The 11612-nt window shown below is 48.7% G+C and overlaps 1 protein-coding gene across 1 annotated transcript; it reads right to left on the bottom strand.

Moving 5' to 3' along the window:
- Nucleotides 1-7725: 7725 nt before the first annotated feature.
- On the bottom strand, nt 7726-11254 carry LOC141420824 (uncharacterized). The gene is made up of 2 exons (XM_074066010.1): nt 8569-11254; nt 7726-7819 (listed from the first exon to the last, which is right to left on the bottom strand). The coding sequence occupies exons 1-2, from the start codon at nt 11252-11254 to the stop codon at nt 7815-7817; spliced, it is 2691 nt and encodes an 896-aa protein (XP_073922111.1). The 3' UTR covers nt 7726-7814.
- Nucleotides 11255-11612: the final 358 nt, after the last annotated feature.

The raw sequence follows: 11612 nt of genomic DNA, 5'->3' as shown, positions 1-11612 counted from the left end.
CCAACCCTCACCAGCCCTATAAGCAAACCTGGGTACTCACCAACGGGGTCTAGATTTATTGTTCCTCCAGCAGGGGGGACTATGTGCAGCCCTAGGGGAGGAATGTTATTTTTATGCTGACCATTCAAGGGTAGTTAGGGATTCTATGGCTAAAGTGAGGGAAAGACTGACAAAAAGGAAACAGGAAAGGGAAGCACAAGAAAATTGGTTCGAAGCTTGGTTCAATAGGTCCCCTTGGTTCACTATCTTGGTCTCTACCCTGGTGGGCCCTCTGGTCATACTACTGCTTATCTTAACCTTTGGTCCTTGTATTCTGAATAAGCTAGTGACCTTCGTGAAAGATCAAATTAGTACAGTCCAACTAATGGTCCTGAGACAGCAATATGAAAAGTTACCTAGCCCTGAGAATGTTTACGCTCGTTGCCTAGATGAGCATGATTCCTCATTATGAACAACTAAAGGGGGGAATGTTAGGGTACCTTCGAGGCTTGCAGCCCACTCAGCCTGAAACCGGCCATGACTAACATGACCCAAGCCACCACTTACTGGAACAAAGGGAGGTGGGACGGTTTCTGGGAACAGGGACTGTTTCTGGTTAATCTTGCTAAATGGTATGTGAGTCAATAAGTTAAGACACCTGGTGTTTATCAAGTTCCTGATAAATAATCTTCAAGTAATCTTGCCCCACCACCAGGATGTGGGTGATATCAGAAATATGTGATCCCAGGGACCATAAAAATTGCTGTGTGACCATGACTAATGTTTAAAAAAATACAAAAGCAGCCTGAACTTTGCATTTGGGTCCTTGTTGAAACCCACTGTGTTGGGCGGATACCCGGACCCCAGCTGGCTGGAAATAAACCTCGCTTTGTGGCTTACATTATCATGAGTGTCTTTTGTTCCTCTGAGGGGTGGTCGACCTCGGACCCCAACATAGCCAGCTCAATTGCTACTTCTGGGTCTGATGTTGAGAGCCTATAAACTTAGTGTGGCCATCTATGCTTCAGAACCAGGTGATGAGCAGGCCATATCCCCAAGTATCACACCCTGGTAACCCTTTATAGCTTTAAATAATTTCTCTAAGCATAGAAAATAATAGAAAAGATGGTTAAGGTAATGGGCTGAGTTGGAGAGAAGATGGAGGGGAGAAAATAGTGACTCAAAGATACTTAGAAATGTGTTCTTAAACACTATAAAATAGTATGAAGTTATGATGCATGGATGACACGCACAGGAATTTCAGATGCTCAGGGTTCTTGAGCCTGCTCTGAGAATGAAAGCACAGACAGACTCTAACAGCAGAGGTCAGAAAGATTTTATTTATAGAGAATTTAGTTGGAGAAAAGAGAAGATAAAGACTGCAAATTGGAGAATGCAGGGGGACCAGGAAACCAGTGATCCCGTGGGCTAGGGTGGGGAGTGGGGTTTTATAGCCTATTTGCATTGCCTGATGGCAGAGATGCCTTTCAGATGCAAACAGGCATTTCCTAGGGAGGAGAAGTGTCTCCTTGACCACTTATCACCTTTTGGGACCTCCCGCAGTCCGTCCTTCAGTCCTTCATTCCCTCTTCTCAATGGTCGCCCTAACTGCTGTTAGCAATAGGGATGACGAAGTCTGTTCAATAACTGCTTCCTGCTGACAGGGAGCGATGAAGGGGCCCACAGTGTCAGGGCTGACCAGGAGAGGGGTTGTCAAGGGGACCATAGCAGTAGGTCGTTTTCATCTCCACCAGAGGCATTTGTAGTTTAACAGATTCTAGGCAAGAAGAAACAAACTTGACAAGCAAGTTTAAAATCAAGGCCCAAACACAAACAAGAGGATAAGGGCAACTATAGGCCCCAGAAAGGGTAGGAACCAAGTCCTGGAGGGGAGCCAGGATTTTATTTGTTCCCATACCTGAGTAGAAACCTGAGTTTCAAGAGATTGCTCCCGGAGCCATTTAGCCTGTTGGAGAATGTAATCTGCATGTTCCTCTACGATGCCTGAAGTGTTTATATACGTGCAACAGGAGGTATTGGCAATGGCACATACCCCACCTTGCTTGGCCAAAAGAAAATCTAGGGCCAGGCAGTGGTCCATTACCATACAGGCAAGGGACGACAAAGACCTTTGCATGTCCTTAATGGCAAGGCCTACCTGGTCTGAGGTGTCCTCTACCACTTTGGTTAGGTTTTTTGCAGTTACATGATTGGCAATTACCCCATAGCTGATTCCAGCAAGGGCTGCAACTAATGCTGATATCCCTAAAACTATTAAAGTAACCTCTCTTTTATCCCTATGGGAAGCTGTTACTGTTGTAGTTAGCATTTCTCTTTTCTTCCAAATGGCTGCATGAGCATGCAGGATCAGGAAGGTATACTTAGAATCTGTATAGATGTTGACTCTCTGTTCTTTTGACAGTCTTAGGTCTTCTGTTAGGGCCACTAATTCTGCCAATTGAGCACTTGTATTAGGAGGAAGAGGACCTGATTTGAGGATGCCAAATTCTGTCACAACTGTAAACTCTGTATGTCTGACACCATTCTTGACAAAGGAATTGCCATCAGTTTATAATTCTAGATCTGGGTTTTTTAAGGGCTGATCAGTTAAGTCAGGTCGGGCAGCATAATTTTCCATAAGTACCTCCTCACATGAGTGCTCAGGATTTCCCTCTGCCTCTGGCAGAATGGATGCAGGATGTATGCTCTGACAGGTCCTTAAAGTTATTTCCGTCCCTCCCAGAAGCTGGGCCTGATATTTAAGTAGACGGCTGTCAGATAGCCAAAGTTCTCCTTTTGAGTTTAAAATTCCCTCTAGGTCGTGTGGGGTATAAACCGTTAGGGGGAGGTTTAGGATAAGTTTCTGAGCTTCAAGCACTAGAAGGCTTACTGCGGCCATTGCTCTGAGGCATCCTGGCTACCTGATCTAACTCTTTGCTTAAGTAACCTACCGGCTGGGGAGTGATGCCCCGAAGCTGAGTCACCATGCCCAAGGCCAGTCCTCCCTTTTCATAGACATATAATTGAAACTTGTCTTGTATTGGGAGACCCAGGGTGGGAGCTGTCATAAGAGCCTTCTTTAACCTGTGGAATGCATTTTCTGACTTGTCATCCCATTCAATAAAGGGCTGGGTGTCCTTCTGTGCTTCCTTAAGGATTTGATATAAGGGCCTAGCTAGATCTGTATATCCCAGGATCCAAATTCTACAGTATCCTGTGACCCCCAAAAAGGCCCTCAATTGTTTTAGAGTTTTAGGTAGAGGAAATGTCAGGATTGGATGGATTCTATCTTCTCCTAGAGACCTCATTTCTTTCTCCAGGACAAGACCTAAATATGTAACACTAGACTGACACAATTGGACTTTTTCTTTAGAGATCTTATAACCTCTATCTGCTAAGAAGTTTAGTAAGGACTCAGTGGCTCATGAAATGACAGGCTCATTTGGTCCACAGAGCAGGAGGTCATCTACATATTGTAGCAGAGTAGCTTGTGGGTATTGCCATTCTTCCAAGTCTTGGGTTAGAGCTAACCCAAAGAGGTGGGGGCTGTCTCTGAATCCCTGGGGGAGGACAGTCCCCAAGTGACCTGCCCAGACTTTCTTGTGGGGTCCTCAAAGGCAAAGATAGGTTGACTTTTACGGTGTAAGGGAGTGCAAAAGACGGCATCTTTTAAATCCAGGACAGAGTAGTAAATACCAAATACCCTGAGGTATTTGGGTTAAAAGCATATAGGGATTTAGAACTACAGGATGGAGAGGCACTACTGCTTCATTGATCAGGCGGAGATCCTGGACTAGCCTCCATTTGTTAGGTCCCTTCATAACACCAAGAATAGGAGTATTGTATGGGCTGGAGCATTCTATTAGCAGTCCCTGTCTCTTTAAGTCTTTGATTATGGGAATTAGCCCCTCCTTAACTTCTGGCTTTAAAGGATATTGCTTTTGATGGGGAAACCAGGAGGGGTCCTTGAGATGAGTTAGGACTGGGGCAGCTGTTCGTGCCCATCCCACAGTGTGTCCATCTGTCCACACCATGGGGTCTACTTGTTCCTCTATTAGGGGCAAGCGAAAGTACTCTCCTGGGGGTAAAAGTAGCTGGACCCCCAATTTGGATAGAAGGTCTCTCCCTAGCAGAGGAGTAGGGGTTTCTGGGACAATTAAAAAGTAGTGACAGAAATGGAAATCTCCCCAGGAGCAGGCTAAAGGCTGAGTGAAATAACGTTCTAGAGGCTGGCCTTATATGCCTTGAGCAGTAATTTTCTTGGAGGACCTGGGTCCGGGAGAGAAAGGAATAGCTGAGATGCTGGCTCCAGTATCGATAAGGAGGCTGACCTTGTGCTTAATTTGGGGCTCTTCTGCTTTTACAGTGGTTACAGAAGCCTATATGGGAGGCCCCGGGACCTGTCATTGGGTGGGAGACTCTGACCTCAGTTCCCCTGAGAACCGGGGACAGTGTGCCTTCCAATGTTTTCCCCGACAAATGGGGCAGGGTCCTGGAGGTAGCTTTCTCCGGGGGCACTCCCTCCTAAAATGGCCTGCCTGTCCACATTGAAAGCATGTCCTCGGGTTTGGACTTTGCCCCGGGGGAGCCTCTGGGAGCACTGCAATCAGAGCCTCCTGCCACTTATCCTTTCTCTTTTCCCTTTCCAGGTCCTTCCTTTCTTTTTCTAAGTCCCTGTTAAAGTATACAGATGTGGCTACACGGACCAATTGGTCCAGATCTCTGCTCCCTTCAGCCACCAATTTCTGAAGCTTTTTACAGATATCTGGTGCTGACTGTGTTAGGAATTTATCTTTTAGGATGATTTCCTCTTCCTGTGACTCTGGTATAATGTTGGTATGCTTTTGTAAAGCATCCTTAAGTCTCTGTAGGAAAGCTACTGGAGTTTCTAAGGGTCCTTGCTGTACAGCTGTGACTTGGGAGTAATTAAGAGGTTTTACCTTGGCTCTCCTTAGTCCCTCAAGAATGCAGTGGGTGAAATGGTTATGACTCCATTCATCCTTGTCATTTTCAGGGTCCCACTTAGGGTCATACCTAGGCACGGCCTGATCTCCTGTTGGAATTGGGAATTGAGGCTCCATTCTAGGTATCCAATGTCTTTGTCTTTCTTCTCCCTCCCCCTCTTCCTCCTGTGAGGGCCCAGTAGGAGACAGGCCTGTAGGGCTGCTTTTATCTAAATGATAATTGTCTCCAGCTGTGACTGCCTGGTCTAGAACCCGCTGTTTTCCAGAGAAGTGAGGGTCTGCTATAGCAATAGCATTACATCTTTCCAGCTCAGTTTAAAGTTTTGGCTGACTTCTCTAAATGCCTGGATGTACTGATCTGGGTTTTCTGTGTAATTTCCTAAATCCTTTTTTATTTCTTTTGTTAGGACCCGGAATCCTATTCCCCCGAGAGACAGAGAGCCAGGCGTGAATGCAATCAACAAAGCAGAGTTTATTGGACTGGCTAGCCAGGGTCGAGCTCCCACACGGACACGCAGGACCGGTTAGGAAAGCAAGACCCTGAGCCTCTTAGGGGGAAATCTTATATAGACTGCAGTGGCGTGCATATTTTTGTTATCAACATTAGACAAGCAGGCAGAGCACATCCTGCACGTACTTCACATCTTGCTCGTACCTCACATCTTGCTCGTATCTCACATCTTGCTCGTATCTCACATCTTGCATTCCTCACATTCTATATGCCCTAACTGAGCCCTGCCTCATTGCTTATCTTATCTACATGGGATGTTTGGTACTGGTTTCTCCAACAAGGGGGTTGGGGCCCGCTGAGACCTCATATTCCTTTCATTCCCCCCTTTCTTATGGCCTAAATTGAGGAATCATCCTCGAGAGGATGAAGAGCCTGATATTGTTGGCGGAGGACCAGAAGTTGGATAGTATTAATTCGACTTTTGACAAAAGTCATAAGTCGGTTTAGAATCCAGGGTCCTATGGTAACAAGTAATAGGATGATTATTATTGGCCCTGCCAGTGCAGATAAAAGGGTAGCCAACCATGGGGACTGGTTAAACCAAGACTCGAACCAGCTTTCCCCTGCCTCTTTTTCTCGTTTTCTTTGTTCCAGGCTCTTTCGGAGTTTAGACATGGAGTCACGAACAACTCCGGTATGGTCAGCGTAAAAACAACATTCTTCCCCTAGAGCAACGCATAGTCCCCCTTTTTGGAGGAACAACAAGTCCAGACCTCGTCGGTTTTGAAGTACTACCTCAGACAGGGAAGTGAGGGATTTTTCTAGGTGGCTAATGGAGGTTTCTATTCTCTCTATATCTTCATCTATGGCTGCGCGCAGCGAAGACATCCCTTTATGTTGAGTAGCCAGGGAGGCTATGCCGGTCCCTGCCCCAGCCACCCCTAGGCTAAGTAGGGTAGCAATGGTTAGTGTAGAAATAGGCTCTCTCTTCTTTCTCTCACCTGTTCCTATATTCCAGTATGAATATAGACTTTCCTCCGAATGATAGAGGATGCGGGGCAGCACAACCACTATAACACAGAATTCTTTAGAGCTGTTAAACACCTTAGTTGATAGGCATGGGGTGAGTCCGGACCGGGAGCATAGCCACCACCCATTGTCCTTTGGAATTACCCATTTAATAGCATTTCCCCAGGTAGAACTGGCGTTAATAACAGTACATAAGTCCCGTCTGTTCTTTGGCACTTTTCCTAAGCAGGTTCCTTGGCCGTTTACCTGCTGTATGGTCAGACCTCTCTTACGGTCTCCCCAGGAACATTGACTAGGGTTTTCCTCAGATGAGGTATCGTGAGTGGTGTTTAGCCCTATTGCCTCATAGAATGGGGGCCTCACATCATAACATAACCAACAGGAGTTAGTCATGTTAGGGTTGGTGTGGTTTAACGTCAGGAAGGCAGCACCCACTAGCTCCCAGAGGGGGTCTTTAGATGCGGTCATGAGACTGGGCCTCACCAGGGGAGGGCTGGTTTCTGATGGTCTTGGAGTTGTAACATTAGCCCAAGCTATGGTAGAGGGAAGGTGGTGAGTTGTGGAAGGTTGGGGAGATGGCTTTACATTGGGCGGCCTAAGTACCTTATTGGGGCCTACTGCTGTGGACGGTGGCCCTATGGGCTCAATTTTTAATCTGACCACTATGGTCGAGCCAGCATGTCCACCATATTTATAAAATACAAGTCCCCATACCTTACCTTGTATCCACCCAGGGGTGTCCTTCTTGCCAGTTTCAGTGAAAGTGACCTTGATTCTATCTAGATCCGTGGGCTGGCATTTATGGGTGGGTATTGGAATTCTGTGCCCCCTTAATATCCCATTTACAAAGGCAAATTTGACTAGGTCTGATTTTGATATCCCCCATTTCCATTCACTATCATTGGATGTGACACATGCCCATGACCTACAGAAGGAGTATTGTATCCCCCCACATTCCTGGTTCTTTTTGTGGCCGGGGCAGGCATAAAACCCATAACGTCGGGCTGACTCCGGGGCAGTAGACTTGTAGGCAGGATTGATGTCTCTGAAGCAGAACTGAAGCTCCGGCCACCAAGTTCCTATGGGGGCAGTGCGAGTAGTCTCGTTGAGGGTGGTATGAGTCTCCCCATCGGTGAGTATCCAGGTTTGCTTATAGGGCTGGTGAGGGTTGGTTTCTGCGAGGCTCCCGCTCTGGGCATTGAGCAAGATCAGAGCGATCAGCCACCCCATCCGTGGCTGCTCCTGAAGGCTCTGCATGTTCCCGGGGCCACAAAAGCTTTAGCTTTAATGGGTTGTCTGGGTGCCGCCGTACAGTCCACTCCTTGACCCCTTCTTGTTTTTGATGATTGGCTCGACGCACGTGGGAGTGGTGGATCCAAGGTCCGATGCCATCAACCTTGAGGGCGGTAGGGGTAGTAAACAGTACAACATAAGGTCCTTTCCATCTAGGCTCTAGGGTTTTGGACTGATGCCTTTTAACCCATACCATGTCACCCGGGACTATGCCATGTTCCGGAGCCGGGTCCCTCTTAACAGCGTGGTATGCTTGAATTAAGGGCCAAATCCGTTGTTGCACTTTAGCTAAAGCCTGCAACATGGTCAGGTAATTTGGGGCCAGATCACCTAGTTCTGGGCTTAAGGTCCTCTGAATGATGGGGGGTGGAGCCCCATACAGGATCTCAAAGGGAGTTAGCCCATGGACATAGGGGGAGTTCCGGACTCGGAAGATGGCCAAGGGAAGGAGCGTCACCCAATCACCGCCAGTCTCCAGGGCCAATTTGGCTAAAGTCTCCTTTAGTGTCCTATTCATCCTTTCTACTTGCCCTGAGCTCTGGGGGTTATATTCACAATGTAGCTTCCAATTGGCCCCCATAGTCTGGGCTAGTCCCTGCAGGACCTTACTAACAAAAGCCGGACCGTTATCTGACCCAATTGCCTCGGGCACCCCATATCTGGGTATGATTTCCTCTAGCAAAGCCTTTGCCACTACCTGACTCGTCTCCTTCTTTGTAGGAAAAGCCTCCACCCAGCCTGAAAAGGTATCTATGAATACCAGCAAATATTTGTACCCAAACTTTCCCGGTTTTACCTCAGTAAAATCCACTTCCCAACTTCTTCCCGGAGCCCTCCCCCGTTCCCGAGTACCTGTATGGTGCCCCTCCCTTCGTCCTGGTTTCATGATTGTGCAGCTGGCACAATCTTCCACAATTTGGCGGACTGCTATGGTCTGGTTCGGAAATCGGAGCTGCGCAGATGTCAACAAGTCTAGTAATTTTCTCCGCCCCAAATGGGTGGACTTATGTAAGTTAGCCAACAGGAATCGTCCGAGTTTTTCAGGCAGAATTAACTTGCCTTCCAAGTCGCTTTTCCATCCGTCTTCCCCTTCTCTAAAGGGGGAGTGGGCTCTCATCCAAGTGAAATCCTCTGTGGAGTATTCTGGTCGGGGGGGTAGCGGAGGGAGCTCTGGGACCGGCACGTCTATCGCCGCAACCGTGGAAGGTTGCCCTGTCTCCATGGGAGGACTCACCATTGCTACTCTCTTTGCTTCTTGATCTGCTCTGTTGTTACCGACAGCTTCCGGCGTCTTGGCAGACTGGTGGCCTGGGACATACATCACTGCCACTGCCTTCGGTTTTTCCACTGCCATTAATAGACGCTGGACTTCGGCTAGGTTCTTTAGATGTTTTCCTTCTGCTGTGCGGAATCCTCTTTCGCGATAGATGGCCCCGTGGACATGGATGGTACCGAAAGCATAGCGGCTATCGGTGTAGATATTGACTCGCTTTCCTTTTGCCCTCTCCAGGGCCTCTGCCAAGGCAATTAATTCCGCTTTTTGGGCTGATGTTCCGGGTGGGAGGGCCCTGCTCCATACCGTATTTCCTTCTTGGTCGACTACAGCTGCCCCTGCCCTTCGGGCTCCATCTTGGAAAAAACTGCTTCCATCCGTGTACCAGTTTAATTTGCAGCCGGACAGGGGGGTATCCTTTAGGTCAGCCCGTACCTGTGTAACTTCGGAGAGGAATTCTTTGCAGTTATGGACAGGTGTCTGCAGTTCCGGGTTAGGCAACAAGGTGGCAGGGTTCAGGATTACGGGATCTGTGAATGTGATCCGAGGGGAATCCAACAAGAGCCCCTGGTAGTGGGTGAGCCTGGCATTCGTCATCCATTTCCCAGGGGGTTGTTTAAGGATTCCCTCCACCGGGTGAGGGGCCGTTACCCAGAGGGCCTGTCCAAAGGTTAGTTTATCGGCTTCTCTCACCAGCACGGCAATGGCCGCTATGATGCGGAGGCAGGGGGGCCATCCTGCCGCTACTGCGTCTAATTTCTTGGAAAAGTATGCCACTGGTCTCTTCCAGGGACCTAGCTGTTGGGTCAAGACTCCTTTGGCTACCCCCTTTTTCTCATCTACAAACAGAGTGAATGGTCTTGTAGGATCTGGCAAGGCTAAGGCAGGGGCCTGCAAAAGAGCGTCTTTTAGCTGATCAAAGGCCTGTTGTTCTCTCTCTCCCCAACTCCAATCTGGAGCTTCTTTGGTGGCCTCATATAGGGGTCTGGCTATTTCCGCAAATCCTGGAATCCAGAGTCTACAGAACCCCGCGGAGCCCAGGAATTCTCTCACCCCCCTAGTGGATGTCGGGGATGGGATAGCCAGAATAGTCTGTTTCATGGCATCAGTCAGCCACCTTGCCCCATCTGCAATCCGATAACCCAAATACGTCACTGACCTTTTACAGATGTGAGTTTTCTTGGCACTTGCCCGATACCCCAGCTCACCTAATTCCGTTAGCAGGTGTTCAGTAGCCTTGATGCACTCCTCTCGGGTTTCTGCCGCTAACAGTAAGTCATCAACATACTGTAATAGAGTGACTCGTGGGTGGCTCCGACGAAAAGGTTCCAGGTCCTGGCTCAGGGCCTCATTAAACAGGGTGGGAGAGTTTTTAAATCCTTGCGGCAGTCTGGTCCAAGTGAGCTGTCCGGATTGGCCCCCATCTTCTTGCCATTCGAAAGCAAATAGCGGCTGACTAATTTCTGACAATGGAATGCTGAAGAAAGCATCTTTCAAATCAAGGGTTGTATACCATACTTGCGAGGGGGGTAGGTGGCTGAGCAAGGTATAGGGATTTGGAACGGTGGGATGAATGTCCTCCGTCCGCTCGTTTACCTTTCGTAGGTCTTGCACAGGCCTATAGTCCCCGCTTCCCGGCTTTCGGACGGGGAGCAGAGGAGTATTCCAGGCAGACTGACAAGGTCGCAGTACTCCTTCCTTTATTAGCCTGTGGATATGAGGGGCTATGCCTCTTCGGGCCTCCTCAGGCATAGGATACTGTTTCACCCGAATGGGGAGAGCAGAAGCCTTCAATTGTATAACTACGGGCGGGAGGTGTTTGGCGAGGCCGGTTCCCGCAGTCTCCGCCCAGGCCGTGGGAAATCTTTTTACCCAATGAGTCATGTCCCCTCCTGGTTCCTGTTGACTCTCAAACAGACGATGCTCGTCAGCCAATGATAGGGACAAGACATGAATCGGGCTCCCTTCTCGATCAGTCACAATTATTCCATCTGGTTCAAAATGGATATGGGCCCCTATTTTGGTGAGTAGGTCCCGTCCGAGCAGGGGAGCGGGGCTCTCAGGGACGACCAAGAAGGAGTGTGTGACCTGGTGTTTTCCTAAGTTCACCTTTCTTTTGGTAGTCCATGTACATAACTGCGTACCGGTGGCCCCCTGAACAACACTTGTTCGTGCCTTGTTCAAAGGTCCATGTGCCTTGTTTAAAACCGAATATTGGGCGCCGGTATCCACCATGAACCCCATCGGCTTCCCCTCCACATGCATTGTTACCCAGGACTCGGGGAGGGGGTCTGAGCCCCGTCTCCTTCAGTCCTCTTCTCCGGCTAGTAGGACTCTGGCCTGCTCTACTGCTCGTTCCCTTTCCCTGTTTTCCCCCGGTCTCCTTCCAAACCCTCTTCTTCCCTTTAACTTAGGACATTCTCTCTTCCAATGCCCCGTTTCCTTACAGTAAAAACAGTGTTCCTTATCCGGGGTCCTGGCGTGGCCCCCTCCTCTGGGTTGGTCCCGGACACCCGCTAGGAAAATACGAGCCATTTCTCTCTGTTGCTTTCGGTTTTCCTTAGCCTGGAACTCCCGGTCCTCCTTTCTCAATTTCTCCTGGGCTTCCCTGTCTTCCTTTCTC

Source organism: Castor canadensis, chromosome 2 (assembly GCF_047511655.1).
Source record: "Castor canadensis chromosome 2, mCasCan1.hap1v2, whole genome shotgun sequence".
Lineage (NCBI taxonomy): Eukaryota > Metazoa > Chordata > Mammalia > Rodentia > Castoridae > Castor > Castor canadensis.
Note: the sequence above shows the minus strand (reverse complement) of the source record. Positions and strands in the feature narration are given on the sequence as shown.